The sequence below is a fragment of the Leptodactylus fuscus genome, chromosome 2 (genome assembly GCF_031893055.1).
Source record: "Leptodactylus fuscus isolate aLepFus1 chromosome 2, aLepFus1.hap2, whole genome shotgun sequence".
In the NCBI taxonomy this organism is placed as follows: Eukaryota; Metazoa; Chordata; class Amphibia; order Anura; family Leptodactylidae; genus Leptodactylus; species Leptodactylus fuscus.
In genome coordinates this window covers 253,153,082-253,180,951 of record NC_134266.1, presented here as the reverse complement: position 1 = coordinate 253,180,951, position 27,870 = coordinate 253,153,082, and the positions used below count along the sequence as shown (strand labels likewise).

The 27,870-nt window shown below is 42.0% G+C and overlaps 1 protein-coding gene across 4 annotated transcripts in view; it reads left to right on the top strand.

Annotated features, from left to right (window-relative positions):
• The window catches only part of ZMYM2 (zinc finger MYM-type containing 2), a 61,589-nt gene extending 42,735 nt beyond the window's left edge, over nt 1-18,854 (top strand). Inside the window, exons 9-23 of one of the 4 annotated variants that reach the window (XM_075266055.1) lie at nt 2,786-2,936; nt 4,173-4,345; nt 6,137-6,302; nt 7,504-7,538; nt 7,646-7,775; nt 8,153-8,271; nt 9,969-10,407; nt 10,519-10,626; nt 11,521-11,615; nt 12,570-12,708; nt 13,554-13,705; nt 14,659-14,773; nt 15,057-15,308; nt 16,577-16,697; nt 17,959-18,854. In XM_075266055.1, the coding sequence (XP_075122156.1) occupies nt 2,786-2,936; nt 4,173-4,345; nt 6,137-6,302; nt 7,504-7,538; nt 7,646-7,775; nt 8,153-8,271; nt 9,969-10,407; nt 10,519-10,626; nt 11,521-11,615; nt 12,570-12,708; nt 13,554-13,705; nt 14,659-14,773; nt 15,057-15,308; nt 16,577-16,697; nt 17,959-18,148 (2,385 nt within the window). In that variant the 3' untranslated portion in view covers nt 18,149-18,854. Of the gene's footprint in view, nt 1-2,785; nt 2,937-4,172; nt 4,346-6,136; nt 6,303-7,503; nt 7,539-7,645; nt 7,776-8,152; nt 8,272-9,968; nt 10,408-10,506; nt 10,627-11,520; nt 11,616-12,569; nt 12,709-13,553; nt 13,706-14,658; nt 14,774-15,056; nt 15,309-16,576; nt 16,698-17,958 lie in introns of all 4 variants that reach the window. The other 3 variants (XM_075266054.1, XM_075266052.1, XM_075266053.1) reach the window with 3 other exon arrangements.
• The last annotated feature ends 9,016 nt before the right edge of the window (nt 18,855-27,870 follow it).

The window sequence follows — 27,870 nt, the reverse complement described above, 5'->3', positions numbered from 1 at the left end:
TCACCCCCCTTTCCCTAGAACACATATAAAAGTAGTTAAAAACTGTGAAACACATACATGTTAGGTATCCCCGCATCCGAAAGCGCCCGCTCTACAAAGCTATACAAATATTTTTCCTGTTCGCTAAATGCCGTAGCTAGAAAAATGGTCAAAAGTGCCAAACCGCCGTTTTTTCACTGTTTTGATTCAGATAAAAATTTGAATAAAAAGTGATCAAAGCAATAACATTTCCCAAAAATGGTAGAACTAAAAAGTACACCCGGTCCCGCAAAAAAAGACGCCCTATACATCCTCGTACACAGACGTATAAAAAAGTTACGGCTGTCAGAATATGGCGACTTTTCAAAAAAAAATTTTTTAACACAGTTTCGGATTTTTTTGAGGGGTCAAAATGTAAATAAAACCATATAAATTTGGTATCCCCGGAATCCTAACCAAACACAGAATACAGGGGACATGTCATTTTGGTTGCACAGTGAACGCCGTAAAACCAAAGCCCATAAGAAAGTCGCAGAAATGCATTTTTTCTTCAAATCCACCCCATTCTGAATATTTTCCCTGCTTCCCAGTACATTATATAGAATAATTAATGGTGGCATCATGAAGAAAAATTTGCCCCAGGAAAAATTAAGACCTCATATGGCTCTGGGAGCAGAGAAATAAAAAAGATATGGGGCTTAGAAGGAGGGGAGTCAAAAACGAAAATCAAAAAATGCCATCGGCGGGAAAGGGTTAACTTCAAATACTTCTGTCCCAAAGTCACTATGTAAAGTTTCTCACAACACCGTATATATAGCAGCTCAAATACAAAGTAACTTCAACACAAAAGTCTCACGTATTCTCTGAATTATAGCAAAAACAAGATACAAACTTACATTTCATATCCCATACCTTATACACACTACGAAAACCTTACCCACACCTGTATATACCCACTTCTACAATCACCGCAGACGAAGTCGCGGGTACCAGCTAGTGGTCTATAAAGGATTAGTATCTGCATTTAAATAAAGAGGTTTGGCTTTGTATGATGGTAAATCAAAGACCACAGACATGGCAGTCGCCAAAGGTAATTTTCGGACTATAAGACGCACTTTTTTTCCTCCCAATATGGGAGGAAAATGTGTGTGCGTCTTATAGTCCGAATGCAGCGTGTGTAGCGTCTGTGTCCTGTCTATGAGAATCAAAAGGAGAGCGGTGCTGTGCCTGCCTGCTCTGCCCCTCCTTCCCTGTCTGTGTCGCGTGTTTGCAGGAGCGAGATATGAGAGGCAGGGAAGTAGGGGCGGGCCAGACAGGTGAAGGAAGCGTGGTTTCAAGCTTGCCGAGAAAACCACGCCTCCTTCTCCCGTCTGGCCCGCCCCTCCTTCACTGCCTCTCAGATCTGGCTCCTGCAATGATGCCACACAGACAGGGAAGTAGGGGCGGGCCAAACGGGAGGAGGAGGCGTGGTTTTCTCGGCAAGCTTGAAACCACGCCTCCTTCACCCGTCTGGCCCGCCCCTACTTCCCTGCCTGTGTGGCTTCATTGCCGGAGCAAGATGTGAGAGGCAGTGAAGGAGGGGCGGGCCAGACGGGTGAAAGAGGCGTGGTTTCAAGTTTGCTTAGAAAACCACACCTCCTTCACACCACTGCAGGGTGTCTCTTTCCATCCATGGATGAGGATAGATAGATAGATAGATAGATAGATAGATAGATAGATAGATAGATAGATAGATAGATAGATAGATAGATAGATAGATAGATTGAATAGATAAACAGACAGACAGAGATAGATAGATAGATTAGATAGATATGTTCAAATCACCCCCATATCCCTAGAATACATGTAAAACAAAAACATTACTGTGAAACACATACACATTTGGTATCCCTGTGTCCGAAAGCCCCCAGTTCTATTTACATTGGTGAAATATTATATTATTAGGTTATTAAATATTTCACCAATTTTTTTTTCCTTAAAATTTTTTTTCCCCTATTTTCCTCCTCTAAAACCTTAGTGCGTCTTATGGTCCGGTGCGTCTCATAGTCCGAAAAATACGGTATATATTTAAAAAAAAAAAATGTAGATCAGGTATCAAAGATACCCAGATAGTAAAACTAACATCTCGTTTTTACCGCACAGTGGAAGCCATGAAAACAAAACCTGTCAGACTGCGGTCACACTAGCATGACCCAGGACTTTTCTCTCCACTGATTTCGGTGAACCCCACTACAGTCTATGCCGTTCACAGGATTGGGTTTCCATTTTCCGGGACCCAAAGAACAGAAACCCAAACACTAGTCTGAACCTAGCGTAAGAAAATGGCAGTACTGCTCTTTTCTTTCTCCCAGATTTCCAGTACATTGTGTAGGATATTGAAGTCTACCATCTGAAGAACAATTTGTCTTGCAAAAAACCAAGCCTGCTTACATGCACATAAAGGGAACAAAATAATAGTTATGACTCTTGCAAGGCAGGGATTAAAAAAAACCAAAATTCTAAAAAGGAAAAACGTCTGCGTCCTGTAAGGGTTAACCTCAGGATCTATGGGGTTGAGCAGCTGGATCTGTGTTATCTCAGATTCCAGCCATTGCTGGCAGGTGTCAGTTTTATAAGACACTGGTGGCCTCCAATGGTTTGGTCTGGGCTCATAATCTGAGCCCACTCCGTACACTTCCTCCCAACTTCTGAGTCACACAGACAGTGAATATTATGGTACCGAGAGCTTAATATAAAGTTTGATGGTTATAGATATGTTTGTATAACACGGTGCAACACAATAAGGCTTTTTCTCCTTTTCTTACAGAAAAAAGTGCACCAGTTCTGCAGCACCCTTTGCTGTGAGGACTACAAGAAGCTGCACTGCATTGTCACCTTCTGTGAATACTGTCAGGAAGAGAAAACCTTGCACGACACAATGAAGTTCTCTGGTGTGAAGAAACCGTTCTGCAGCGAAGGTTTGTTAGGTTATGAAGATGCAAAGTGAATGTGAGCTTCCATGTGTGCGCTTATGTTTGGATACAGGCGGCTGCATTCACATGTGCGTCACTGTATCCGCTCCTCTGGTCCATTGCAGAACCAGAACTGAAAAACTGCCTATGAAATTATGGATGGCAATAGTTCCCAAGCAACCCCATTGCATTTAATAGGGCACATCGAGTGTCCTATATTGTTCAACAGACTTCACTGGATGGAAAAGTTGGTCTTGGGACTTTTTTTCATTCTGAATTTCTGCTGTACACTCCAAACAGAGACTCCAATGCAGATGTGAATGTAGCCTTCATGTTCCTAACTGTATACAATCTCCTGGCTCCCAAATATTGCATTCTGTCTCTCCCTTTGCTTAGCTAGTCTCCAGTAAAATGATGCTTAATCTGAGTTTATTAAGTTTTTCAAATACAACAGAAAAGACAAAAAACAAAACAAAGGCGCAATGGCACACAGGCCTCGCCTGGGAACAAGAGGGCAGGAGGTGAGACCCCGGCCAGTATCATAAAACATGCTAAGACAATATGGAACAGAAGGCCCATGAGAACGGGGCCGTAAAAACAACGTAACAAGGAAATAAGGGGCAAACAAACAGATGAGGGAAACACACAAGAGGAGCTGTATTCAGGAAAATGCATAAGAAAAAAGGGAGGGGATGCAACAGAGGAAGGGAAGGGTAACCAGCATCCTCATCCAGGGGAGGGGGAGAAAGGGAAAAGAGGTAGCACTATGTCCTGGAACACCACCCAAGGCCGCCAGAGAACTTCAAACTTGGAGGGGTCAGGGAAACCCTCTGCCACCAGGTCCTCCATTCTCTTTATTAGGAGAAGCTCCTGTAGAAATTCCACCAGAGAGGGCACAACAGTGCCAATGTCTAGGGCTGACGGTTCTGGCAGCCGTGAGAAAGTGTTGCAGGAGGTCCTTCTCCACCACCGAAATCCTGCAAGGAATGACTGAAAGAAGGACCGGTTGGGGAGTTACTGCAACGGAGCGACCACACACCTTAGCGTAGAGGGCAAACACGGCATCCCAGAAGGTCCTGAGAACGTCACCCTCCCACCAAATAGGATATAAAGTTATATTATATATTATTATATTATGACACAGCTGACAGGATACCTTGGCACGGTTTTGTTGCAGCATATTGGTATACAAAGACCATGATGAGTAGAAGTGAGTTATGTTCAGATGTTCGTTCTTCGCAGGTTGTAAGCTGCTTTATAAACAGGAATTTGCAAAGCGGCTGGGATTGAAATGTGTCACCTGCAACTACTGCTTTCAGATGTGCAGAAGAGGAGCCACAAGAGACTTTGATGGCAAAATAAGAGATTTCTGCACAGAAGATTGCAGCAGAAAGTTTCACGATTGGTATTACAAGGTAACATGAGCTGAGGGTGTATATTGGCTTTAGGCGAGGCCTAAATTTCAGGGGGTGTTCACACATAGGAATTTGAGACTGAATCTGCCTGAAGTCTGCCTCCCATTCATTTCAGTGGGCTGCATTAGATAATTTTCTTTTAATTTTTTTTTTTTCCTGCTTGTTTTGCTCCCGGGTTCCACTTGAGAACTCCTATTGAAATTAATGTGAGGCGGAAAATACACCTTTACTATTGGCACGGAAATCCGCCTGCCCAATAAAGGCAAAATACAGATTCAGTGTCTTAATTCCTTGACAGTTTTTGACAAGCAAAAAAAATCTGCTTCAGATTTGTGAAGCAAAAATTTTCACCTTGACATGTACAGCCTCTATTTCTACCTGTGAGCACCCCCTTATTGTGTGAAGATTATTGAATGCTGTAAAAAGATTTGCAAAAATCTATAAAGATTTGTTTCGTAACAGACGTAAGTAATATAAAGCAGAAATAATGGTGGCCGACATTTTACTGTGTCCCATTTCTCCCTCTTTCCAGCCTCCAATGGCTGCCTATGGGTTGCAATCCGCTTTAGGTTCAACTTGTAGGCAAGGACTACACAACAAAATGTCGCAGACAAATCGCGAACAATGCATCTGTGCGACTTGTCTGCAGCCTTCTGTTTCGTGATATTTTTTTTATTGCCTACGACGACTGGTTGCAGTGCAGACATGTTGCGTGCAAGTATGGAATTGGCTATAATGGAGTAATGGAAAGCTGCTCCTATAGTGCCACCTGCTGAAATGTGACCCTTAAGTCAGGGCTTGGAACACAACTAGGATGTAAGCCAAACCAAATGCTCCTCTCCAGACTTTTCCCATGAGGTTGCTTTTCATCCATGCAGAGTAGAGCACTGGATTGGCCGGGTGAGGGGCAGCTATGGGGATCTGGGGGATATGGTGTCCATATGAAGGTATACAGAGTCTTATGGGTGCTGATGGGAAGTCAAATCTGCAATAGCTGTCTGCAGGTGAGCGACTGGTTTGCTTTACATTCCTGTTGTATCACATAACTTATTTACAGGGTCAGGCACTAACTCACTAGATTGCTGCCTCCTTCCAACAGGTGGTGCTAGAGGCGCAGCTTTTGTATTACACTGTGTTACAGGTATATTCTGGTAAAATCCGTTTTAATGAGTTACTTTTTAAATTATTTATTATATAATGTATAATAATATTATCATTATTAGTAGTAAGCAGTAGAATGATTATATATATATATATTATATACAAATTATCTATTATAATAATTTATTATTATTAATAACAAACAATATTATTCTAGAAATGTAAAATGGTTCAGTAGCCCTGTAGTGTTTACCGTACTTAAATCCTGAGCAAGTAGTTTTGCACAAGTCACATGACACAAAGTGGTGTGGCATAGATTTTTGTTGAAATGGCGATCTCAGCCAGCTATGAGGGGGAGGTTGAGTCCTGAAAAAACTCAGTGAGTGCGCAATCCGCTCTATCACCGTATTGAAAGAGTTAGTTTAAATACATTGTATAGACAAAGAACAGGATGGACTAGTATTATTAGCATAACACGATTGGTGGTAGAGCTGTAAAATACTTATGGCACATGGCTATTGGATAAGAAACTGGAGAGACATCGCATCCCATTAAAGGATGAAGGGGGGATGTGAGCTCTCACATGGCCCTGGAATCCAAAATGGAGGTTACACAAGCTGACATCCTCCACATCTGCTTGTAGTCGGTGTTCCCAACAATTGACATGAATGATCTTTTTATATATTTCAGGCAGCAAGATGTGACTGCTGCAGAACTCAAGGAGCTCTTAAAGAGAAAGTACAGTGGCGAGGAATTATAAAGAACTTCTGTGACCAGCAGTGCTTACTGCGTTTTTACAGCCAGCAAAATGAGCCCAATATGACGACACAGAAGGGCCCAGAGAACATGTATCTTGGTGCGTTGTTATATTTATATACACACACTGGTCTGATGGATGGTGATGTGATATTTTAAAATATATAGTTCTTTTTAGGCTGGAGCTGCATTGACCAAAGATCGCAGTGTCACCCTGAAACTCATTTACATTTACTAGGCTAATGCCCCATGGGACAATCCACATCGCTAAAGCACTTCGGGAAAAACCGCGGCAGTAACTCATTGCAGTTCTTCCTGCAGCGCTTTGAACAGAAAGGTCACAGAGTTTTCCTCCATGGACTTTCTGTTACCATTATATCTGCGGGGAAGCCGCTGAAACTTCTGTAGATATAGTTGACATGCTGCGATTTCCACAACCGCGCTGGTTTTGGAATTTGCAGTGTGTCTGCGCTGCGGTTTTAAACGCAAAGTGAGCATGGGATTCGCATAAATCCCATCCACTTTGCAGTTACTGTAAAACACCACGATATTTCCTGCAGCGTTTCCAGCCCGTGAATGGATTCTTATAGTGACCCAAGGATGTTGCAACCACTATGAAAAGTTAACCCACACAGCCATTCACTAACATGAGTGAAGGATTTGCAGGGCAAGTCACTGTGTAGCCATAACCTTAAAGCAGGGGTGCTCACACTTGTACAGGGGTTGAGCTACTTATAAATTGACCAAGTCAAAATGATCTGCTGTGTGGGCGGGGCCCACAAGTCTAACAAGACTGGGCGGGGCTTAAGTGTAAGGGGCGCGGCCTGTTCTGATGCAGACATTCTGATTGGCTCAAAGCTCACATGGCACTGCCCGGGCACCCAGCACAGAGATGACACCACTGTCAGTAATGCTGGTTCCCACAGCACAGACCCCCAGCCTGGAAGGCTCCTGCCCGCGTCCGACTGGAGAGCGGGGAGCGCGTCATCCCCCGGAGCTGCTGCTGCTTCTTACCTGTGTGTCTCAGCAGCGGAGCGGAGGAAAGCCTTCCCTCCGCCGCCGAGACACACGGGACAGAAGCAGCAGCTCCGGGGCATGACGCGCTCCCCACTCTCCAGTCTGACACGGACACTAGGCGGGGCTGCGGCCCAGGCCCCGCCCACACAACAGACCATGCCTGCAATGAACGCTTCTGGCTGCGCCACGCGATCGACCCATACTTCCTTCGCGACCTAAAAGTATTACGTACATTGGGCGTGATTTCCCTAGATTCTTCATGAATATCTTATGCTTCTTTACAGACCAGGGTGTTCAAGCCTCACGGCCAAGAGCTACGGTAATTATACGTATAAACTAATACACATTATATGTGTGCACATATATATAGACTGCTCTTTAGATTTTATTTCAATACATATATACCATATTTTTTTTCTATTTCAGGGTCCAAATTCTTCCTGTTCTCCTGCAGCACCTAAAGACATGAAGAACAAGGCTGTTCTGTGCAAGCCTTTGTCAATGACAAAGGCCACCTTCTGTAAACCTCATATGCAGACCAAGGTTTGCCAGACAGGTATTGTACTATTTGTAAATTCTGTAACCATTTTAAGGACTATATTATGCACAAGGTGATGATATGTGAGATAATACAGCGCATAGGATGAAATCGCAAAATCTTCATGTTGCTCATGTGATTTTTGCTACAGTTTATGTTCTATTGGAACTTAATGAAAGCCTAATATTACTGACCTGGAGGCTATTTTCAGGAGACTCTGTATAAGCAATAAATATAACCTCTGCTTAAGGTTTAGTAAAACTTGAGTAAAAGTTTTTTCTGCCATGTGGAATGGATATTTACAGCAATTAAAAAAAAAAATATATCTAAAAAAAATATTTAAATAATAGTAATTAATTATTTAAAAAAAATATATATATATTTTCCCTTCTTAGAGGAAGACGACTCAAATACAAAGTATGTTCCAGTGCCTATTCCTGTCCCTGTATTTATTCCGGTGCCTATGAACCTCTACAGTCAGAAAGTACCGGCTCCAGCTCCTTTTCCTATCCCAGTAAGTAATACGATTGACAATAGTTTGTGGCATTTCACAAATGCCAATTGTCTATTTTATTCTAGAATTCCTCATTGCGGATGAGGCTTGTCTTTATGTAAATACTTTGTCAACATGTCATAGTGATGTGTCACTTTTGATCAGTTGATGCTGAGACCCCCACAAAGGGGCAGAAGAGCTGAACAGAGTGGCTCTGTTTACTAATCTTTGGAGAGCCGAGGGAGAGTGTTGTATGGGTTTATTACAAAGAAAGCCCTGGAATTCATCTATTATCAGCTCTGTTTAAGACGGAGTTCACACATTGCTGAAAAACTGCACTTGCGGTTGCAGATTTTGCTGTGGTTTTTAAACCAAAGCCGAGAGTGTCTTCAGAAGAAATGGGAATAGATAAAAAGTACTTCTACTTCTCCCTTTATGCTAAATCCATTTTGCTGCATTTTCGAACCAGAGTCTTGAGTGGATTTAGCAGAAGGGAGAAGTAGAAGAGTTTCTTTTATATTTACTATTACCATCTGTAAGCCCATCTTGACATTGTCTTAAAAAAAAAAACAGCAAAATTTTCACCAAAAAAGCCGCCGTTTTGCAGCGTGACCTCATGCACAACACAGAGTGTCAAGGCTAATGGGGTGTAAGTGTTATAGCAGAAGTCTCTAAGATGATATGCTGTTATGTTGGGTGCCAATATCACAGACCAGGATAGGACCTGCACTATAGTCATCAGAACAAACATTGGATGGTGCACTCGCTCATGTGCATGAAGCCTTGTGACAGCCTCGGATTGCTCCAGTGTAGAGAGATGTAGTCAGAGAAATATAGAGCGCTATCAGGCAGTGCAAGTGTCTTATTCTCGCCTCTCTGGGGAAGTCCATTTGGCCCCCAAACTTTGCGAATGCAAAAATCGGTCTTCCCTGTAATAAAAACTGCAATAGTCACCAAAGATATAGCTTGTATCCACTTGTATTTATTATAAATGATCCAGCCACAGTAAGGGTCCATTCACACGGAGTAAAGTGGCGCTGATTCTGGCACGATAATTCATGTAAGAATCAGCGCGGAAAAAAAGACTCCCATTGACTTCATTGGATTCCGTTTTCTGCGCGGAACACGTTGAAGTCAATGGGAGTCTTTTTTTCAGCGCTGATTCTTACGTGAGTTATCGTGCCAGAATCAGCGCCACTTTACTCCGTGTGAACGGACCCGTATAACCGCACTATAAAATATAAACTACTCGGCATGTTTCTGCAAGACTAACCTCCCTTCCTCAGAAACATAAATGACTTCTAGTTCTGTGGTGGTTCTATACATAACATCTCCATGATGTTCCCCCTACATGCCACTTCAGCTAGGGATGAAATTGGCACATCATGTCCAGTCCTTCTGTAGAATTGCATGCTTTCCAAGGACTAGAAGGGACATCGATCAGAACTTACACTTAGGGTTAATATTACGGCAGTACTTCAGCTCTGACAATGGGACGTGTGTTAGCACCCTGGAAGGTTTCCTAATGATATAATCTTATTTAGGTTTCATCCTGTCATCTACTTATTTACCATTACACACCAGGTGAATTCTCTCTTTAGTAGGTACAGTAATATAAATAGTGGCCTATCAGAGAAATCACGTTGACCATTTTTCTTATCGATAACTCCATTGCTGTGCGTGAGTCTTGAGATATGTGACATCTTATGTTTGTGCAGGTACCGGTTCCAGTTTTGGTGCCCAGCGATTTGGAAAAAATTAAAGAACTTAATGGAGAGCTTTTCTCTGAAGATTTAAAGTTAAAGGTAGAAGAAGACTTAAAGGCGGAACCTGTTAAAGAGGAAGAAAACGATGATTCCTTATTACTGATAGAAGATACTCAGGAGGACAAGAAGATTAAGGATGAACACAAACTGGACTGTGAAGAGTTAAAGGAAGAAGACTGGCAAGACGAAATTAAAGATGAAGATGAAGAAGAACTGGAAAAAGAATCATTAAAAGAAGAAGCAAAGGAAGAGGAAGAAGAAGAACAAGAAGAAGAAGTGAAAGAGGAGGCCAGTAAAGAGGATTTCCTATTAAATGACAGTCCATTACAGTCTGAGGAATCTGAGGTGCTGGAAACAGTGATTACTGAAGATAGAATCATGTCTGACCCAGGTAGGATATAATGGCTCACTGTTTATGCCTTTGGCGTGTTTTTTTTTTTTTTTTCTTTAATTCTGATCTATACTTTTATTTTATTTTTCTTTGTTTCAGAAGAAGAAGAAGATAGCTTAACTAAAGAGGAATCTCCAAACTGTACTGCAGAGTCTCCAGCGGACCTGTTAGATTTGCCATATGAGCCTGAACTCGATATAGAAATTGACTTCCCAAGGGGTAAGGCTGAGTTTAGATTTCATGTATGTATTACCGTATATACTCGAGTATAAGCCGACCCAAATATAAGCCGAGGCCCCTAATTTTACCCCAAAAAACTGGAAAAACTTATTGACTAGAGTATAAACCGAGGGGGGGGGGAATGCAGCAGCTACTGGAAAATTTCAAAAATTAAAATGGTCGGAGTTTTTGGGTGCAGTAGATGCTGGGAAAGGTGAGGGGGTGTTTTGGTTGTCTGTCTGCCCCTTCCCTGAGCTTGAGGACTGGTTTTTTTTCCCCCTAATTGGAGCTCAGTCTGGCTGAATATAGGGCATCTGCAGTGCTCCTATTAACCACTTCCTGACGGAACAGGAGCACTGCAGATCCCCTATATTCAGTAGACCGGGCACTGTCAGACACAGGGATACCTAATGTGTTTTTGTTTCACAGTCATTTTCTACTTTTATATGTATTCTAGGGAAAGGAGGGATTTACAACTTTTATTTATTTATTTTATATTTATTTTTTTAAAGCTTTTTTATTTTTTTCACTATTTTATGGGAGATTCTGTACATTACTATTGCGGCTGGTCATAGACACCCCCCCCCCCCCCAAAAAAAAAAAAAAAAAAAAAAAAGTCGGCTTATACTGAAGTATATACGGCAGTTCAGGAAGTATCTTCTTACATTTCCAACTATCATCTCACACAGTTTCACCAGCTACAGCTTGTAATAATTTCCCAGCATCATTGTCTGCAAAGCCATCTGAAATGTCATGTTTTTTTTTGCGATTGTGTATTGAGATCATGTTTTTATTTTGGCAGAGGTGTGCAGGTCATTGTTTGTATTGTTCTGGCATGGTTTAACATGAACACAGGCCACATTAGTGATCTCTAACTATATAACTTGTTTGCAGCCGCCGAGGAATTTGATACAGAAAACGAGTTTTTCTTGCCCCCTGTATTCGATGAAGAGTATGAGGAGCAGCCCAAACCTAAACCATTGAAAAAGGTACGTTCAGTTAAAGGGGATTTCCACCGGGCAAAAGTAATGTTTTATAAAAGGTCTGCTAGGGTTATTAATGGGTTAGTAAGTGCACCCATATAACTCATATAACTTTAGCAGTGTTTTGAGTGATTTCTGGGATCCTCTGGGAAGGCCTAGCATCTTCTGCATTTGTTTATGGGTGAAAGTTTCCCCATTGGTGGTCGTATCCACTGGCAACCGATCAAGATAACAGACTGTCACCACTAAGAAAGTTAGAGAAAATCTTTAAAACTCTGCAGATTTTTTAATTACTTATATTTGCAAACATGTTTAACTTTTAATTATCTACAGATTTAAAAATATTATGTAGATGGGAATACCCTTTTAACTCCCATAGAGGTGAATGAGAAGTACAGAAAAAGTATAGCACTGCTTATGTACAATGATTCCATAACGCCATAGTTTATGGAAACAGAATAGCGAAATGCACTTCGCTGCTTCAGTTTATGTCTATTGGAGTTATGGAAATGGTGTAAAGCAATGTCACTTAGCTGTTTGCATATAAGCTCCATCCCTGTGATCTAGCTTGTGGCCGACAATTCATAGAAATAGCCTAAAGCTGCACTTTACAAAACAAAAACTGAGAGTTATGTTCACCTCTGCGCTAGAATCTCCATTGGAGACTTCGTCACGTTCTCCGCCTTGAGACTGACTGAGGAAAAAGTCTCGCCCAGAGTACTTTCTCCTTCGCTGGTTTCACTTTTAAAACAATAGACCCCTTTATAGACAGTGGAGACTGTCGGACTCCATGTGATACTGCTATTTTAGTGGTCCGCCTAGCCATTGTTACGGAGAGGTGATGTCAGTGTGAACATAATGTGATTACTTTAATATTGTTTTCCAGTGTGATGCAGGTTTTCCGGTACATTTTTGCCAGTTTATTTGTAATAATATATGAATATACACTTTCTATTAAAGGGAGCTAAGAGGAAAGCAGTCTGCGACCAGTCATCTAGTGAAAGCCCTGAATCTTTGTTCCCATTGAAGTATTCCTATGGCCTTAATGCTTGGAGGCACTGGGTAAAAGGACGAATAGCTGCGGATGAGCTCACAGAATGTAAGTGTCCCTAATACTTCTGCCCTTCTATGAAAATGGTCTTAGGCTTGCTTTTTAAATCTAACACTTATATTTAGGTAGTGAAGAAAAATTGTTTTTTGTTTTTTTTTTGGAAAAAAATCTATTATGGGGTCCACTGAGTTTCTACCCGAAGAATGCAGAGAGATAAATCCTGCTTGCAGAACTTTTCTCTCCACAATTTTCGAGCAGATTGGGGATGGAATCCCTGAACGGAAAGCGAGCGCTGACCAAAACCCAGCCTGACACTAACAAATCCATCAAAAATCCCTTTAATTTCAATGGGATCTGATTTGTTGTCCATTAGGCTTCGTTTTCACCAAATCTGTCTCAGGTCCGTTCTTTTGGCAGACGTAATAATGCAGGACTTTGACGGATGTCATGTCCTCCATTATACTGTCCATTATTTGGTTTTGTTTCTGCACATGCTCAGAAAGAACAAAAAAATAAAGTGTAAAAATGGACCCTGATGTTAATGTGTAAGTTTTTTTTAATCTGATCTAATTTAATGCCCTTATCTTATGACCATTTCATCTTGAGATAGATATGTTTATATCCCAGGCATGTAAATTCACTTACTGTTCATCTCCCAATCTCATCGGCTGAAGTTTGTTCCAAGTCTCAAACACTTTTAGTGAAATAAATCCTGTTGTTGGTTCTGATCTTCTTCTTTCCATCTAATTTCAGATTGTGCTGCCTTGTGTGTTGTTTTATTATTAAAATCCCCTTCCCTCCTGATCCTATTTATACCTTTCATATAGTGTCTATAGTAGGAAAACCACTTCATTGATGCCATTCCCTTCACAGCTGTCCTTTTTCTCTTTCAGATAAATCTGTGAGGTTAAAAGAAGATCTTCTGTTGCTCCCCCCAGATGTGCTCAGTTATTTTCTGTCCTGCTTTATTAAGGAGGTGCGAAGACCAAATGGAGATCGCTATGCACCAGACAGCACGTATTATCTGTGTCTCGGCATCCAGGAGGTCAGTAGTTCAACCATACAAGGATATCTCAACATAATTGTAAACTGAGGTTTTAGTCTCGCTCTTAAAGGGTATCTGAGATTTCATTGACTTGTTGGGCAACCTGTACTGACTGTATAAATCTTCCTACATGGGGGCAACACGGTGGCTCAGTGGTTGGCACTGAAGTTCTGGGTTCGGATCCCGCCAGGAACAACATCTGCAAGGAGTTTGTATGTTCTCCCTGTGTTTGTGTGGATTTCCTCCCATTCTACAAAGACATACTGATAGGAAAAAAAAAAATGTACATGGTGATCCCTGTATGGGGCTCACAATCTACGTAAAAATAAAAAAAGCAAAAAACTTCATACACGATGCTCCCTCCTAATCCTATTGTGAACAGTACACATGTAGGCTGTCAGCAGATGTATCAAGAAAGTATATGGCCAGCCTAAAGTTTCTTATAAGGTCACCAACTTTACAAGTTCTGGTTAGGTTAATGAATGTTGTTGTTGCGTTGGCTATACTCTGGTAAGGGCGAGTTCACATCTGCGCCCGTTGTCCGGTTTAGCCAATCCGGCGGGTTTCCACCTTCTGCCCCGAGAAACGGGCCGGAAACCCGGTGGTCAGTTTTCACTTGAATAGGTTTGCAAAGTGACCGCCCGTGAGCATCTTCTGCCTCTCCGTGGAGAAACTGTTGTTTTGGTTTTTTTACCGGACACAAAGTCCTGCATGTCTGACTTTGTGTCCGATTAAAAAAAAAACTATTTCGCCGTGGAGAGGTACAAGACACTCACGGGCGGTCTCTTTTGAAACCCATTGAAATGAATGGGCTTGAAAACTGACCGCTGTGTTTCCGTCTCCTGTCCAGTTTCTCGGGCAGAAGACGGAAACTGTCAGGATTGCCCAAAGTGGGCGCAGGTGTGAACCCGCTCTGAGTGGACTGAGGATTTAACACGTTGTTTTTTTCTTAGTTTTTGTCTACCAACCAGAAGACAGAAAACATATTTCATGATCAGGAGTATAAGACGTTTGGACAGACGCTAAATAATATTCTTAGAAGTTGGCAACCCAGTATTCTACCAGATGGTAAGCAGTAAAGCAAGTACAATATACATATGCTAATCTGTATTGTCAACTAACACTATTTAATTACCCATTGACTATATGTATTGAATACATAGCTGTATATGGCAGAATATTTGCTGTAATAACATAAGACGTTGCACACATTTCTCTATAAATTCAATGTGTGGCTATTTTGTCGGCTTCGCTGTTTCATTTTTCTTTTACAAGTCATTTACCATTCTACGATAGCCTAAGTGTAGCCTTAGGAATGATTTTAACTTGATTTTTTATTTTTTATTTCTAGGTTCAATTTTTTCACGCGTTGAAGAGCATTATTTGTGGCAGGCGAATCAGCTTGGAACCCAGTCTTCAACGTCCCTGCTTTTTACGCTATTCTACTTTAATACCAAGTATTTTAATTTGCGGACAGTAGATCAGCACTTAAGACTTTCTTTTGGTAGCGTCTTAAAACAGTGGAAAAGGAATCCCCTTACACAAGAGAAAAGGGCTTGTCTTCAATACCAGGAATCATCATTGTTTGAGAGTGACAGCGAAGGTAAGCAAGTTAAGTTTTATTCAGACAACATGGCGCCGATCAAACTAAGGCCATTTTCTCACAGCAGTAGTCATTGAATTTTAACAATGTATGGATGGAAGTCTGTCACCAGGGTGAAGCACGTTGGGCCCCATGAACAGTTTTCAGCAGAGTGCACTCGAGGACGCCCAAGTCTGAGTGTATTCCATGATGCATTCACATGTATGGGGACTTTCCGATCCATTCTGTTCCAATGACATGGATGATTATAGAGCAGGTCCTATCCTACTCCTCGTCATCAGAACAGATCGGACACCCCCGTAGATGTGAATGCATCATGGAATGTACCTGGACGATACTCCGCTGCAAACCCCCCACATCACATGCACAAAGCCTTAAACCAGCAAAAGAGTTAGGCTGGGTTCGCACTAGCATTGGTGTCCAACAGCTAGTGTCCGATGCTGATGTCCGCGCAAGATTTTAGCATCGGACACTAGCTGTACATGTAGGATTTAGCTGTCCGCTTGAAAAATCAGACGTCTTTGTAAACGGGCACTTAAGGACACTACATAATATCCCATTTAAAATAATGCAAATTGTAAACGGACACAGCTAGTGTCCGATGCTAAAATCTTGCGCGGACATTAGCATCGGACACCGACGCTAGTGTGAACCCTGCTTTAGATAGATAGGGTTCACACTACTGTTGGTTTCCGCTCAGAAGGTGTCCGTTTAAAAAAAAAAAAAAAAAAAAAAAAAAAAAAAAACCACAAAAAACTGACACCTATCATAACGGACACATACGGACAAGTAACTGATGGCTATCAATTACTGTCCGTTATATGTCCATTGCCCATAGACCTCAATGTTAAAAAAAAAAAACAAACAAAAAAACAAAAAAAAAACCTGACACCTACTGTCTGTTTTTTCAACAGCTTTTTTATGCCATTTCTTAAGCCATGTCTATGATTGAATCCTAAATCAAAGAAAAAATAATGCGGAAACTCATCACGTTTTTTTTTCAGCAGTGCTTTTCATAGAAAGTCTGCAGAGTTTTCCTCTGTGGACTTGGTCACGATTATACCTATATGGACAACACCTGGGTATAATTGTCCTGCTGCGATTGATTGTAGAAAGAAAAAAAATTGATTCATTCCCCCCCCCCCCCCCCCCCCCCCCCCTCAGTCTATTGCTCGATATTCATCCATGTAGTTTAATCCTAAACTGTCTGGATGTTACTTAAAATTCTTCTTGTGCAGATGATTCAGTAAGTTATGCCTCTCTTGTAGATAAAGTTACACCTGGGAAAAGGAAACATGAGGATGACGACACAATATTGGAACAGATTGAAAATACAGCTGACCCTTCGCGTTGCCCTGTGAAAATTTTTGAATATTATCTATCTAAAAGGTAATTTTAGAAGTTTTGTACAATTGTCTGATTTTATAAATGCCACGCAGTAGGTCATCTGTCAGGGTTCAACACCCAGAGCCACGCACAGATCAGATGTTACAGCAATCTCCAGGTGCAGGAGCTCCTAGTGGGAAGGTAGCGCAGGCAAGTAATAGGCGTGGTCCTGCAGCTCTGTCCACTGCATAACTGTTCCTCCAGGGTATTGTAGTTCCCCTACTATTACTTGACTAGGAGTGTTGCTCTGTGCACTGCCTGTCCTTTAGCAGCTTCCAGTGCCTGGATGCTTCAATTCATGGTCCGGGTGTCAAACCCTGACATTGCATACTGAGGAACTATCCTGTGGCTAGGTCATAAGTAGATAAAATTTAGTTTGGGGCCAGAAAAATACACTTGGGATGAGGCCCCACATTATAGAAATGCAGCTTTTTTTTTTTTGTTGCAGATTTTGCTGCCATTTTTTGAGCCTAAGCAAGAATGGCTACAGAAATAATAAGAAATATATAGGAAGCTTCATATACTTCTACCTTCTGTTCTATCTACTCCAGACCTTGGCTAAAAAAAAATAAAAAATGCAGCAAGAAAAGCTGTGTTTCTGCAACATGGGCCCTTAACCTTAAAGAGGACCTTTCTTGTCCTTTAGTGGTTTATATAGCGCCGGAAAGCGGACAGTGCACTGAATTCAGCACGGTGTCAGCTTTACCAATGTTTGCCTTTGTGTCGAATATAAATAGCTCTTCTCACTGTGGAGAGATATCTGTGCTCAATCTGACAGCACCAGGGCGCACATCAGTAAATCTGACCATACATGTCAGCTTTCTAGCGGTATATAATATTGTGGGTACTAGAGATGAGCGAGCACTATTCAAAATGGCCGTTTCGAATAGCACGCACCCATAAGAATGAATGGATGCGGCCGGCACGCAGACTTTGCCGGCGACCGGTTGCTTAACCACCTGCATGCCGGCTGTGTCCATTCATTCCTATGGGTGCGTGCTATTCGAAACGGGAGTTTGGAATAGTACTCGCTCATCTCTAGTGGGTACCAAAGGACGTGAAAGGCTCCTCTATTAAAAGAATTTCCTAATTTAGGGCATGTATGGCCGCCATATGCCATAGATTTTTGATAGCTATAGTCTCCACTCCAATCTCAAATGTGGGATAAACCTTCAGAACAGATCAGATCAATGGACTCACAGCTGTATAGTGAAAGTGACCTTGTATTTAGTAAAATATCTGTTTGTTTCTTCCCTTTTTGCAGCCCACAGAATCTCAACCAGAGAATGGACGTGTTTTATTTGACTCCTGAAAGCCTTTCTCCAGATTCCTCTCTGTGGTTCACGTCAACTCCCCTGGATCGCAACACTTTGGAAAACATGCTAATACGGGTTTTACTAGTAAAGGATATTTATGACAAAAACAGTTATGAACTGGATGAAGACACAGACTAAATCTTGCTGATAAGCCGTGACCAGAATGAAAGTCATGTTCTAGATAGACAAGCTGCTGGCGTGAATAACAGAACGAAGAGTAAAAACATTTCACGTTTACTCCACCTGTATTTTATGAGTTTTGTAGCGGTGTACCCGGCCAGGGTATGACCATGTAAATATTTGTGTGACATTTTGCCATTTTCCTTGTAGTGAATTTTAGGAACCATAAAACACAACACATACGACTCATATGTTTGTTTTTTTTTATTATTATTTATTTGAATTAGGGAAGTTTGTAACTTTTTACATGAGATCTGAATGAGAATGTGCCATGTGTATTTGCTTTCTCTCCATATTGCACAATTCTGCTGATGAAAAGCTTTCTGTAAAAAGAAGGTTTTTAATCCGGATTCTTTACTTCACTAGTTCCGTCTCCGCTAGAATTAACAAGATTTAGGTTTCTCAAAATTTTAAATTGAACTGTAAAGTAATAGGAATTGTTTTTATTTTGCGTTTGGGGATAATAGAGCAAATCCTATTGGCTGATGTAGAAAAACAAATCCTTGTCTGTACCAAAAATTAGACAATTTTGAAAATGTCAATATTTGTGTACTGTAACGTGAACATTTGGTTCATTTTGATTAATTCCCCCCCCCCCTTTTTTTTTTCTTTTTTTTAATTTTATTTTAGCCCCCCCCTCCGAATTAAAATATTACCATGGATTTTCTTTTTGTGATTCTTATATTGCCACATAAATAAAATTACTGTCTACGTTTGAGTAGCTTAAAAAGTTAGAATCTTCTCTGGGGGAGAAGTTTTATTTTTTGTTTTTCTTTTTAAGTTAGTTTTGTTTGTTTTTTTATTATTTTTATTTAGTACAAATGTGTCCTAAAGCATTAAAGTGACCTTCTGGAAATTTCTCCCTTTTTTTTCCCCCCTGCCATGACTGGTAAAACAAAACCATTTGTGGGGTTGAGTATGGATTTGTTAAGATACTGTAATGTCGTAAACCCCCTTGGTTTAAGAAAGGTTATTCTTCTCCTACCTTTAAATGTCTTCTCCACGCCGCCGTTCGATAGATATTTAAAGGGATCCTATCATTAAAATCACATTTTTTTTGTGATCACACGTAGGAATAGCCTTAAGAAAGGCTATTCTTCTCCTACCTTTAGATGTCTTCTCTGCTCCGCCATTTGGTAGAAATCCTGGTTTCCATCTTTATACAAATGAGTTCTCTCGCAGCACTGGGGGCGTCCCCAATGCTGCCAGAGAACTCTCCAGCACCGCCTCCATCTTCTTCAGGAACGGCCTCTTCATGCGTCTTCTTCCGGAGCTGGGTTCAAGCTTCTAGGCCTTCGGCAGAGCAGACTGCGCATGCCCGCGGCCACAAGAAAAATGGCCGCTTACACAGTAAGCTGGTGTAAGCGACCACTTTCTTGTGGCCGCTTACACAGTAAGCTGATGTAAGTGGCCATTTTCTTGTGGCCTGTGGGCGGACCCCAGTGCTGTTTGAGCGCTGGGGGCCGCCCCCAGTGCTGCAAGATAACTCATTTGCGTACAGAGAAAAACCAGGATTTCTACCGAATGGCGGCGCAGAGAAGACATCTAAAGGTAGGAGAAGAATAGCCTTTCTTAAGGCTATTCCTACGTGTGATCAAGAAAAAATGTGATTTTAATGATAGGATCCCTTTAAGTTTTGGATTGACCGTTTCTGAAATCTAAGGTGCAGGCTGTGTTGTCTTATGCTGTTTCAATTCCTTCTAAGAGCTGAAGGTGCGAATGTCTGACCGGTTTGGCCATTTGTTTTAGAATCCTTTTGTAGCGGCGATTGCATGTTACTTTTATCCAGCATTAGGAGCTTCTTACCATAACTGGCAATGAAGTTAAAATTGACTTCGTGGAAGTAGATGGAAACTGATATGGCCGTTAATGCTAAGTCCACAATAGTGTCAGTTGTCCGTCGGAGTAACAGAACAATGTACACACGGACTGTTAAAATAGCAGTTACATACGGAGCCCGACAGACCCTAATAGCTATAATAGGGTCCATCTGTTGTGTTGCTTTCAAACTGAAACAAAAGCTGCACATGCAGGATGTATTTGCATCTTGGAAAACAGATTTGCATATTTCTCCCATAATCCCCCAGTAGAGTCAAAAAGGCTTGTAAGTCTCCATACGCCTGCAAAGGTGCCCACTCCATAAGGAGTGTTGTTATCCCTTGTTACAAGGCCTAGTCTAAGCTCAGCAGAAGCAGTTTCATTTACAAGCTAGAGTTGAATTCTTCTAAACCCCTTCCCTACAGTGCCACATATTGTTAAAAAGTCAGACAAAGATGGCCACCCTGTTTCTTTACGGTGGTTTTGGCATCCGAACTAGAAAATAAAACTTGTATACCTCTCATGCAGTTATTTGTAGAGACATTCTCATCCCAATCTGTTCGCTTTATAAGGCTTCAATATACAGTGGGGCTGGTAACTGAATTATGACTTAGGCCGGATTCACACCTGCACACGGTCTCCCATTTGTGGGTTTCCATCTTCTGCCTGAGAAACTGGACAGGAGACAGAAACCCAGCAGTCAGTGTCCGCCCGTGAGAGTCTTCTGGTCTCCGTGGCAAAACCGTTTTGTTTTTTTATGTTAACCAGACACAAAGTCCTGCATATTTGACTTTGTCTGGTTAAAGAAACCGGTTTTGCTGCAGAGAGGCAGAAGACGCTCACGGGCAGACACTGACTTCTGGGTTTCCGTCTCCTGTCCAGTTTCTCGGGCAGCAGACGGAAACCTACAACGCGGAGACCGGGCGCAGGTGTGAACCCGCCCTCAGTCTGCAGGGTTTTCTAAATTGTTCCTGAAACAAACGTGTCTCGTAGTAATCCCGAAGAGACAATGAAGGATAATTTCCTGCCGATCTGCTCCATTTTCTGTTGAGAAATCGTTAAAAGGGGGAGGGGCTCAGTCTTTGTCCTGTTGCAGACAAGATGCAGATGGATGTTCCTGCTCCAGCTAGTTGTCTTACACCCGGACACAAGACAGCATAGAACAAGGTGGTCTGACATGACCGATCCCCCTAGGGTCCATTTCATATTTCTTTATACACTCTTCAACATTGAATTGCAAAACCATGAATGAAAAGTCTTGGAATTGTGGAAATCACAGGATGGATAAATATGGTAATGAGATGCAAATGATAAAACAAACACCATTTTCAAAACATCTGGAAGTACACGCATCGGCACACATTGCCTGCCATAGGGTTATGGTTGTCTGTGCAATGTTCTCTCACACTTGGGTACACATATAGTCACGATTGACTGCTCAAGGTAGTAGAAGCAACATGTGGCCTGGCCTTGTCCAAAATACCAAAAAATTATTTTAAAAATCTGATCCTGGGACGCTTTGGAGAAATTGCTGCACCACTGGTTTTATGACCATATCACTACACCTAAATCCTAGGAGTACATCTGGTGTGACTTTTCCCTTGTGAAGAGCCGGTATTGGTCATGTGATCTGCAGACCAATCTCTAGTTATCATTCCATCAAAGACAAAAGCTGAACTCATCGCTGAAGAGGATAGACCTCCATTGCTGTCTCACTGTGCACCATGATGGCTTTGAAGAGCTGTGGCCAACGGGAATCTGGCTCGTAGCTCACTGTTGTGCAAACACTTTGTGATGGTTTGCCCTGTGTCATTTTTCCCAATCAGATGATCCATCCGTGTGCAAGGACATGCAGGCTCCATCTTGGCCTAGACATATACACTCACCGGCCACTTTATTAGGTACACCATGCTAGTAACGGGTTGGACCCCCTTTTGCCTTCAGAACTGCCTCAATTCTTTGTGGCATAGATTCAACAAGGTGCTGGAAGCATTCCTCAGAGATTTTGGTCCATATTGACATGATGGCATCACACAGTTGCCGCAGATTTGTCGGCTGCACATCCATGATGCGAATCTCCCGTTCCACCACATCCCAAAGATGCTCTATTGGATTGAGATCTGGTGACTGTGGAGGCCATTGGAGTACAGTGAACTCATTGTCATGTTCAAGAAACCAGTCTGAGATGATTCCAGCTTTATGACATGGCGCATTATCCTGCTGAAAGTAGCCATCAGATGTTGGGTACATTGTGGTCATAAAGGGATGGACATGGTCAGCAACAATACTCAGGTAGGCTTTGGCATTGCAACGATGCTCAATTGGTACCAAGGGGCCCAAAGAGTGCCAAGAAAATATTCCCCACACCATGACACCACCACCACCAGCCTGAACCGTTGATACAAGGCAGGATGGATCCATGCTTTCATGTTGTTGACGCCAAATTCTGACCCTACCATCCGAATGTCGCAGCAGAAATCGAGACTCATCAGACCAGGCAACGTTTTTCCAATCTTCAATTGTCCAATTTCGATGAGCTTGTGCAAATTGTAGCCTCAGTTTCCTGTTCTTAGCTGAAAGGAGTGGCACCCGGTGTGGTCTTCTGCTGCTGTAGCCCATCTGCCTCAAAGTTCGACGTACTGTGCGTTCAGAGATGCTCTTCTGGCTACCTTGGTTGTAACGGGTGGCTATTTGAGTCACTGTTGCCTTTCTATTAGCTCGAACCAGTCTGGCCATTCTCCTCTGACCTCTGGCATCAACAACGCATTTCCGCCCACAGAACTGCCGCTCACTGGATGTTTTTTCTTTTTCGGACGATTCTCTGTAAACCCTAGAGATGGTTGTGCGTGAAAATCCCAGTAGATCAGCAGTTTCTGAAATACTCAGACCAGCCCTTCTGGCACCAACAACCATGCCACGTTCAAAGGCACTCAAATCACCTTTCTTCCCCATACTGATGCTCGGTTTGAACTGCAGGAGATTGTCTTGACCATGTCTACATGCCTAAATGCACTGAGTTGCCGCCATGTGATTGGCTGATTAGAAATTAAGTGTTAACGAGCAGTTGGATAGGTGTACCTAATAAAGTGGCCGGTGAGTGTAGTGTCCTGTTGGACTCATAAACAAAGTTCTCTCTGTTCAAGGACCCTGTCCCTCTCAATGTGTGACCACTGGCACGTTAATTTATGGAAGACATTGCACAATTATTCCACATCACTTGATGGAACTTTTGATGTTTCATGTGGCTTAGGCTTGGTTCACATCTGTGCACAGGTTTCCATTTGGGGGGGTTTGTTTGTGGACACCTAATCCACATTTTAAAAAAAAAAAAAAGCGGTTCACCTTAAGGAGACATACGGACGCCATAGACTATAATGGGGTCCATGTGGTTTCTGTTCGGTTTCCACTCGAAAGAGTGAAAAATGCAGAGAGAAAAACGCGGCTTGCAACATTTTTCACGTGGAAAGGGGAACGGACATCCCATACAGAGTGGCAAGCACAGATGTGAACAGAGTGTAAGACCCTTACTTTTAAAAAATAAAAAAATAAAAATGGCTTTTTTACCCCTCCGACATGTCACAGATTGGAGCTAGGGGCTTGAAAATGTCATTATTTGCTGTTCTTGGAGACAGCGGCAGAACTTTTCCTCCTTGGGGCTGCAGTATCAGTGTTGTGGAGTGTAGATTTCTCAATTCTAATTGTATGACGAGACTTGACCAAAAGAAGGCAGGAAAGAAGTATCCGCAGACTGTATCGCTAGTAGCAACCGGAAGAATATCGCTACATTAGCTGCATGGGTGGTAAGTATTATACGTGTGCGCAGAAATCCGCATTGCAGTAAAGGCAGTCTATGTAGTGTAACTTTAGAGCACCATTGAAGTCATCCATTTACCCTTTCATCTGTCTCCTCAAAGTTACTCATTTGTTAAAAACCTTGACAAGACGGGGCGACACGGTGGCTCAGTGGTTAGCACTGCACCCTTGCAGCTCTGGAGTCCTGGGTTTGAATCCCGCCAGGAATAACATCTGCAAGGAGTTTGTATGTTCTCCCCGTGTTTGCGCGGATTTCCTCCCATTCTACAAAGACATACTGATAGGAAAAAATGTACATTGTGATCCCTATATGGGGCTCACAATCTACATTAACAAAAAAGCCTTGACAAAACATCCTGCTTTATTTGTTAGCTGACTTATCTTCATGAATGCTCCCCCCCTCCCCCATAGTAGATGTGCAGTTATTACAATACAGTTTTCGGAGTGGAGAGGTTGGCGTGTGCACTAAAGTTTACTGTATGGATTATATTGGAACCGTCCAAGCCAAGAATTGCTTATCGTATTTTATTAATTTTTTTTTCTTACATTTTGGTCTAGGTAATGTCCAATGAATCTGGATAGTAACGTGTTATTACCCACAATACTAATCGCATTTTCTAACATTTTATTGCAATTGACATTGTTACATGTTAGTGCTTTTTCTTCTATGGTTTCAAAACTTAAGACTATGCAAAAGCAATAAAGTTATGCTTCAATGTTAATACGGCAACATACACTTTATTGGTAGGACAAGGTGCTGAAATCTGTGATCCGATTTTATAATTGTACTTTTTGGATATTGTCATCTGGGTTGTGTGATATCAGAAACTCCCTCGCTATAAATAATACCGCTCTCTCATTTGGTATTCCAGCTTTGTAGCATATAACGGTAGTATTACAGGACACAATCCATGGACAAGAGTGACTCCGTTTTTATGGGTAAAACATACCACCTTTATTATAACCAATCTAGCAACATATTTTAGGATCAATATAGCAGTAAGGTCCTGGGCAGTCCATGGCATTGGAGTAGTTTTCGTGACACTGTTTGTAAGCTAAATGTTTCCCAAAAGTTAATCGTGTAGATTTTTTAGGATTTGGACTGTATTTCCGAATCTCACAATTTGTAACTTGTAAGTTTAATGTCTTTCATCTTAATTTTTTAGTATTTATGGAGTTAATATCTCTATGTTGACTTTTGTATGCATTTGCTACTGTTCCTATTATACCTCTTCTGCCTTGGGGGAATTAAGGAGGATCTTTCACTAACGCTAACAGCTCTGAAGATCTATAAATACAGTGTTGGCCAAAAGTATTGGCACCTCTGTAATTCTGTCAGATAATACTCATTTTCTTCCAGAAAATGATTGCAATCACAAATTCTTTGGTATTATTATCTTCATTTAATTTGTCTTCAATGGAAAACCACAAAAAGAATTGTCAAGAAGCCAAATTGGATATAATTCCACACCAAACATAAAATGGAGGTGGACAAAAGTATTGGCACTGTTTGAAAAATCATGTGATGCTTCTCTAATTTGTGAAATTAACAGGACCTGTTACTTAACTGAGGCACCTAACAGGTGGTGGCAATAACTAAATCACACTTGCAGCCAGTTGAAATGGATTAAAGTTGACTCAACCTCTGTCCTGTGTGTACCACATTGAGCATGGAGAAAAGAAAGAAGACCAAAGAACTGTCTGAGGACTTGAGAAGCAAAATTGTGAGGAAGCATGAGCAATCTCAAGGCTACAAGTCCATCTCCAAAGACCTGAATGTTCCTGTGTCTACCGTGCGCAGTGTCATCAAGAAGTTTAAAGCCCATGGCACTGTGGCTAACCTCCCTAGATGTGGACGGAAAAGAAAAATTGACAAGAGATTTCAACGCAAGATTGTGCGGATGGTGGATAAAGAACCTCGACTAACATCCAAACAAGTTCAAGCTGCCCTGTAGTCCGAGGGTACAACAGTGTCACCCCGTACTATCCATCGGCGTCTGAATGAAAAGGGACTGTATGGTAGGAGACCCAGGAAGACCCCACTTCTTACCCAGAGACATAAAAAAGCCAGGCTGGAGTTTGCCAAAACTTACCTGAGAAAGCCAAAAACTTTTTGGAAGAATGTTCTCTGGTCAGATGAAACAACAGTAGAGCTTTTTAGGAAAAGGCATCAACATAGAGTTTACAGGAAAAAAAAGGCCTTCAAAGAAAAGAACACGGTCCCTACAGTCAAACATGGCGGAGGTTCCCTGATGTTTTGGGGTTGCCTTGCTGCCTCTGGCGCTGGACTGCTTGACCGTGTGCATGGCATTATGGAGTCTGAAGACTACCAACACATTGTGCAGCATAATGTAGGGCCCAGTGTGAGAAAACTGGGTCTCCCTCAGAGGTCAGGGGTCTTCCAGCAGGACAATGACCCAAAACACACCTCAAAAAGCACTAGAAAATGGTTTGAGAGAAAGCACTGGAGACTTCTAAAGTGGCAGCAATGAGTCCAGACCTGAATCCCATAGAACACCTGTGGAGAGATCTCTTGATGGCAGTTTGGAGAAGACCCCCTTCACATCTCAGGGACCTGGAGCAGTTTGCTAAAGAAGAATGGTCTAAAATTGCAGCAGAGCCTTGTAAGAAACTCATTGATGGTTACCAGGAGCAGTTGTGCGCAGTTATTGTGTCTAAAGGTTGTGCTACCAAGTATTAGGCTGAGGGTGCCAATACTTTTGTCTGGCCCATTTTTGGAGTTTTATGGAAAATGATCAATGATGTGACTTTTTTAAAATTCTCTTTTGTGTTTTTTTCATTGCAAGCAAAATAAATGAAGATATTAATACCAAAGAGTTAGTGCTTGCAATCATTTTCTGGAAGAAACTGAGTATTATCTGACAGAATTGCAGGGGTGCCAATACTTTTGGCCAACACTGTAGGTGCCCCCACCACCACCAATTCCAGCACCGTTGGAGTTTTCTCTCTAGCTCCCACCATTCCTGAGCAATCAGTATAGCTAGTTTTGGTGCCTGATGTGCTATTTAAGCTCTGTACTGTTAGGCAAGAGCAGGAAAGAGAATGTAATTCAGAGCACCAATCAGAGGCAGCCGGTGTCAGAGCACAGAATCACACCCCTTGTCTGCTCCTGCCTGATACCGCCCTCCTGACAGTACAGAGCCTAAAGAACATATCAAGCACCAAAACTAACTGTGTTGCAATCACTGGAGCAACGTCTATTAAGTTTGAGCCGGTTATTTCTTTTCTCCACAAGTGATCTGTTCCAGCTCCCAGAAGAAAGAAGCAACATGCTCATTCTTCAGGTGGATGCTGCGGCCGGTTCAGCCTCGGATGTCCGCCTGAAGCACTCCCTCCCGACTAGGCCCATTCATTTGGGCCTAATCCGGAGCGGACTGGCACTGGCATCCAGTCGCAGCTACTATTTTTTTGGTCTGGAATCTGAGGCCGCCTCCAGTTCAAATCCCGGACCAAAAAACTCCATTCGAACTCGGCCTCAGAGAGGACAATGGCAGGTGTGCTCACGCTGTGCCACCATTATGAATTTCTAAGCCACAACCATTCCTTTCACATCTCTTGGCTCTAGGATGTGTATGTTATATGGAACCTGAATTCACCTTTGAAGAGAATAGAGAACTGGTAATTGTATTCTCTGTTATTAGGTCAATCGACCTGCACGCTGCTGAGGTCCTACTACAGGATGTTGGGTGCTCATGGAGTTTCTTTCTGGTAGTTTGGTAACAAACTTTCTCACTTGTAGCCAGGGCCGACTCCAGGTTTTTTGGGGCCCCTGGGAGACAGAGGCTCAGTGGGGCCCCTTTTGGTTACTGAGTAACTTGAAACTATGCCCTATTCCTGCCACAAATAAAATGATGCAATGGAAGAATATCAGCAACATGGGCTTATTGCATCAACCAGGTTCCTGGTGTTTGTGATGGTAAACAGGTGAATGTTGGTCTGCAGTGTTAAAGGTATTAAAGTGTTATCATTTTATTACCTCTGTTTAACCCTATCCCACATCTTGACATAAATATATATCCAAGTGACAA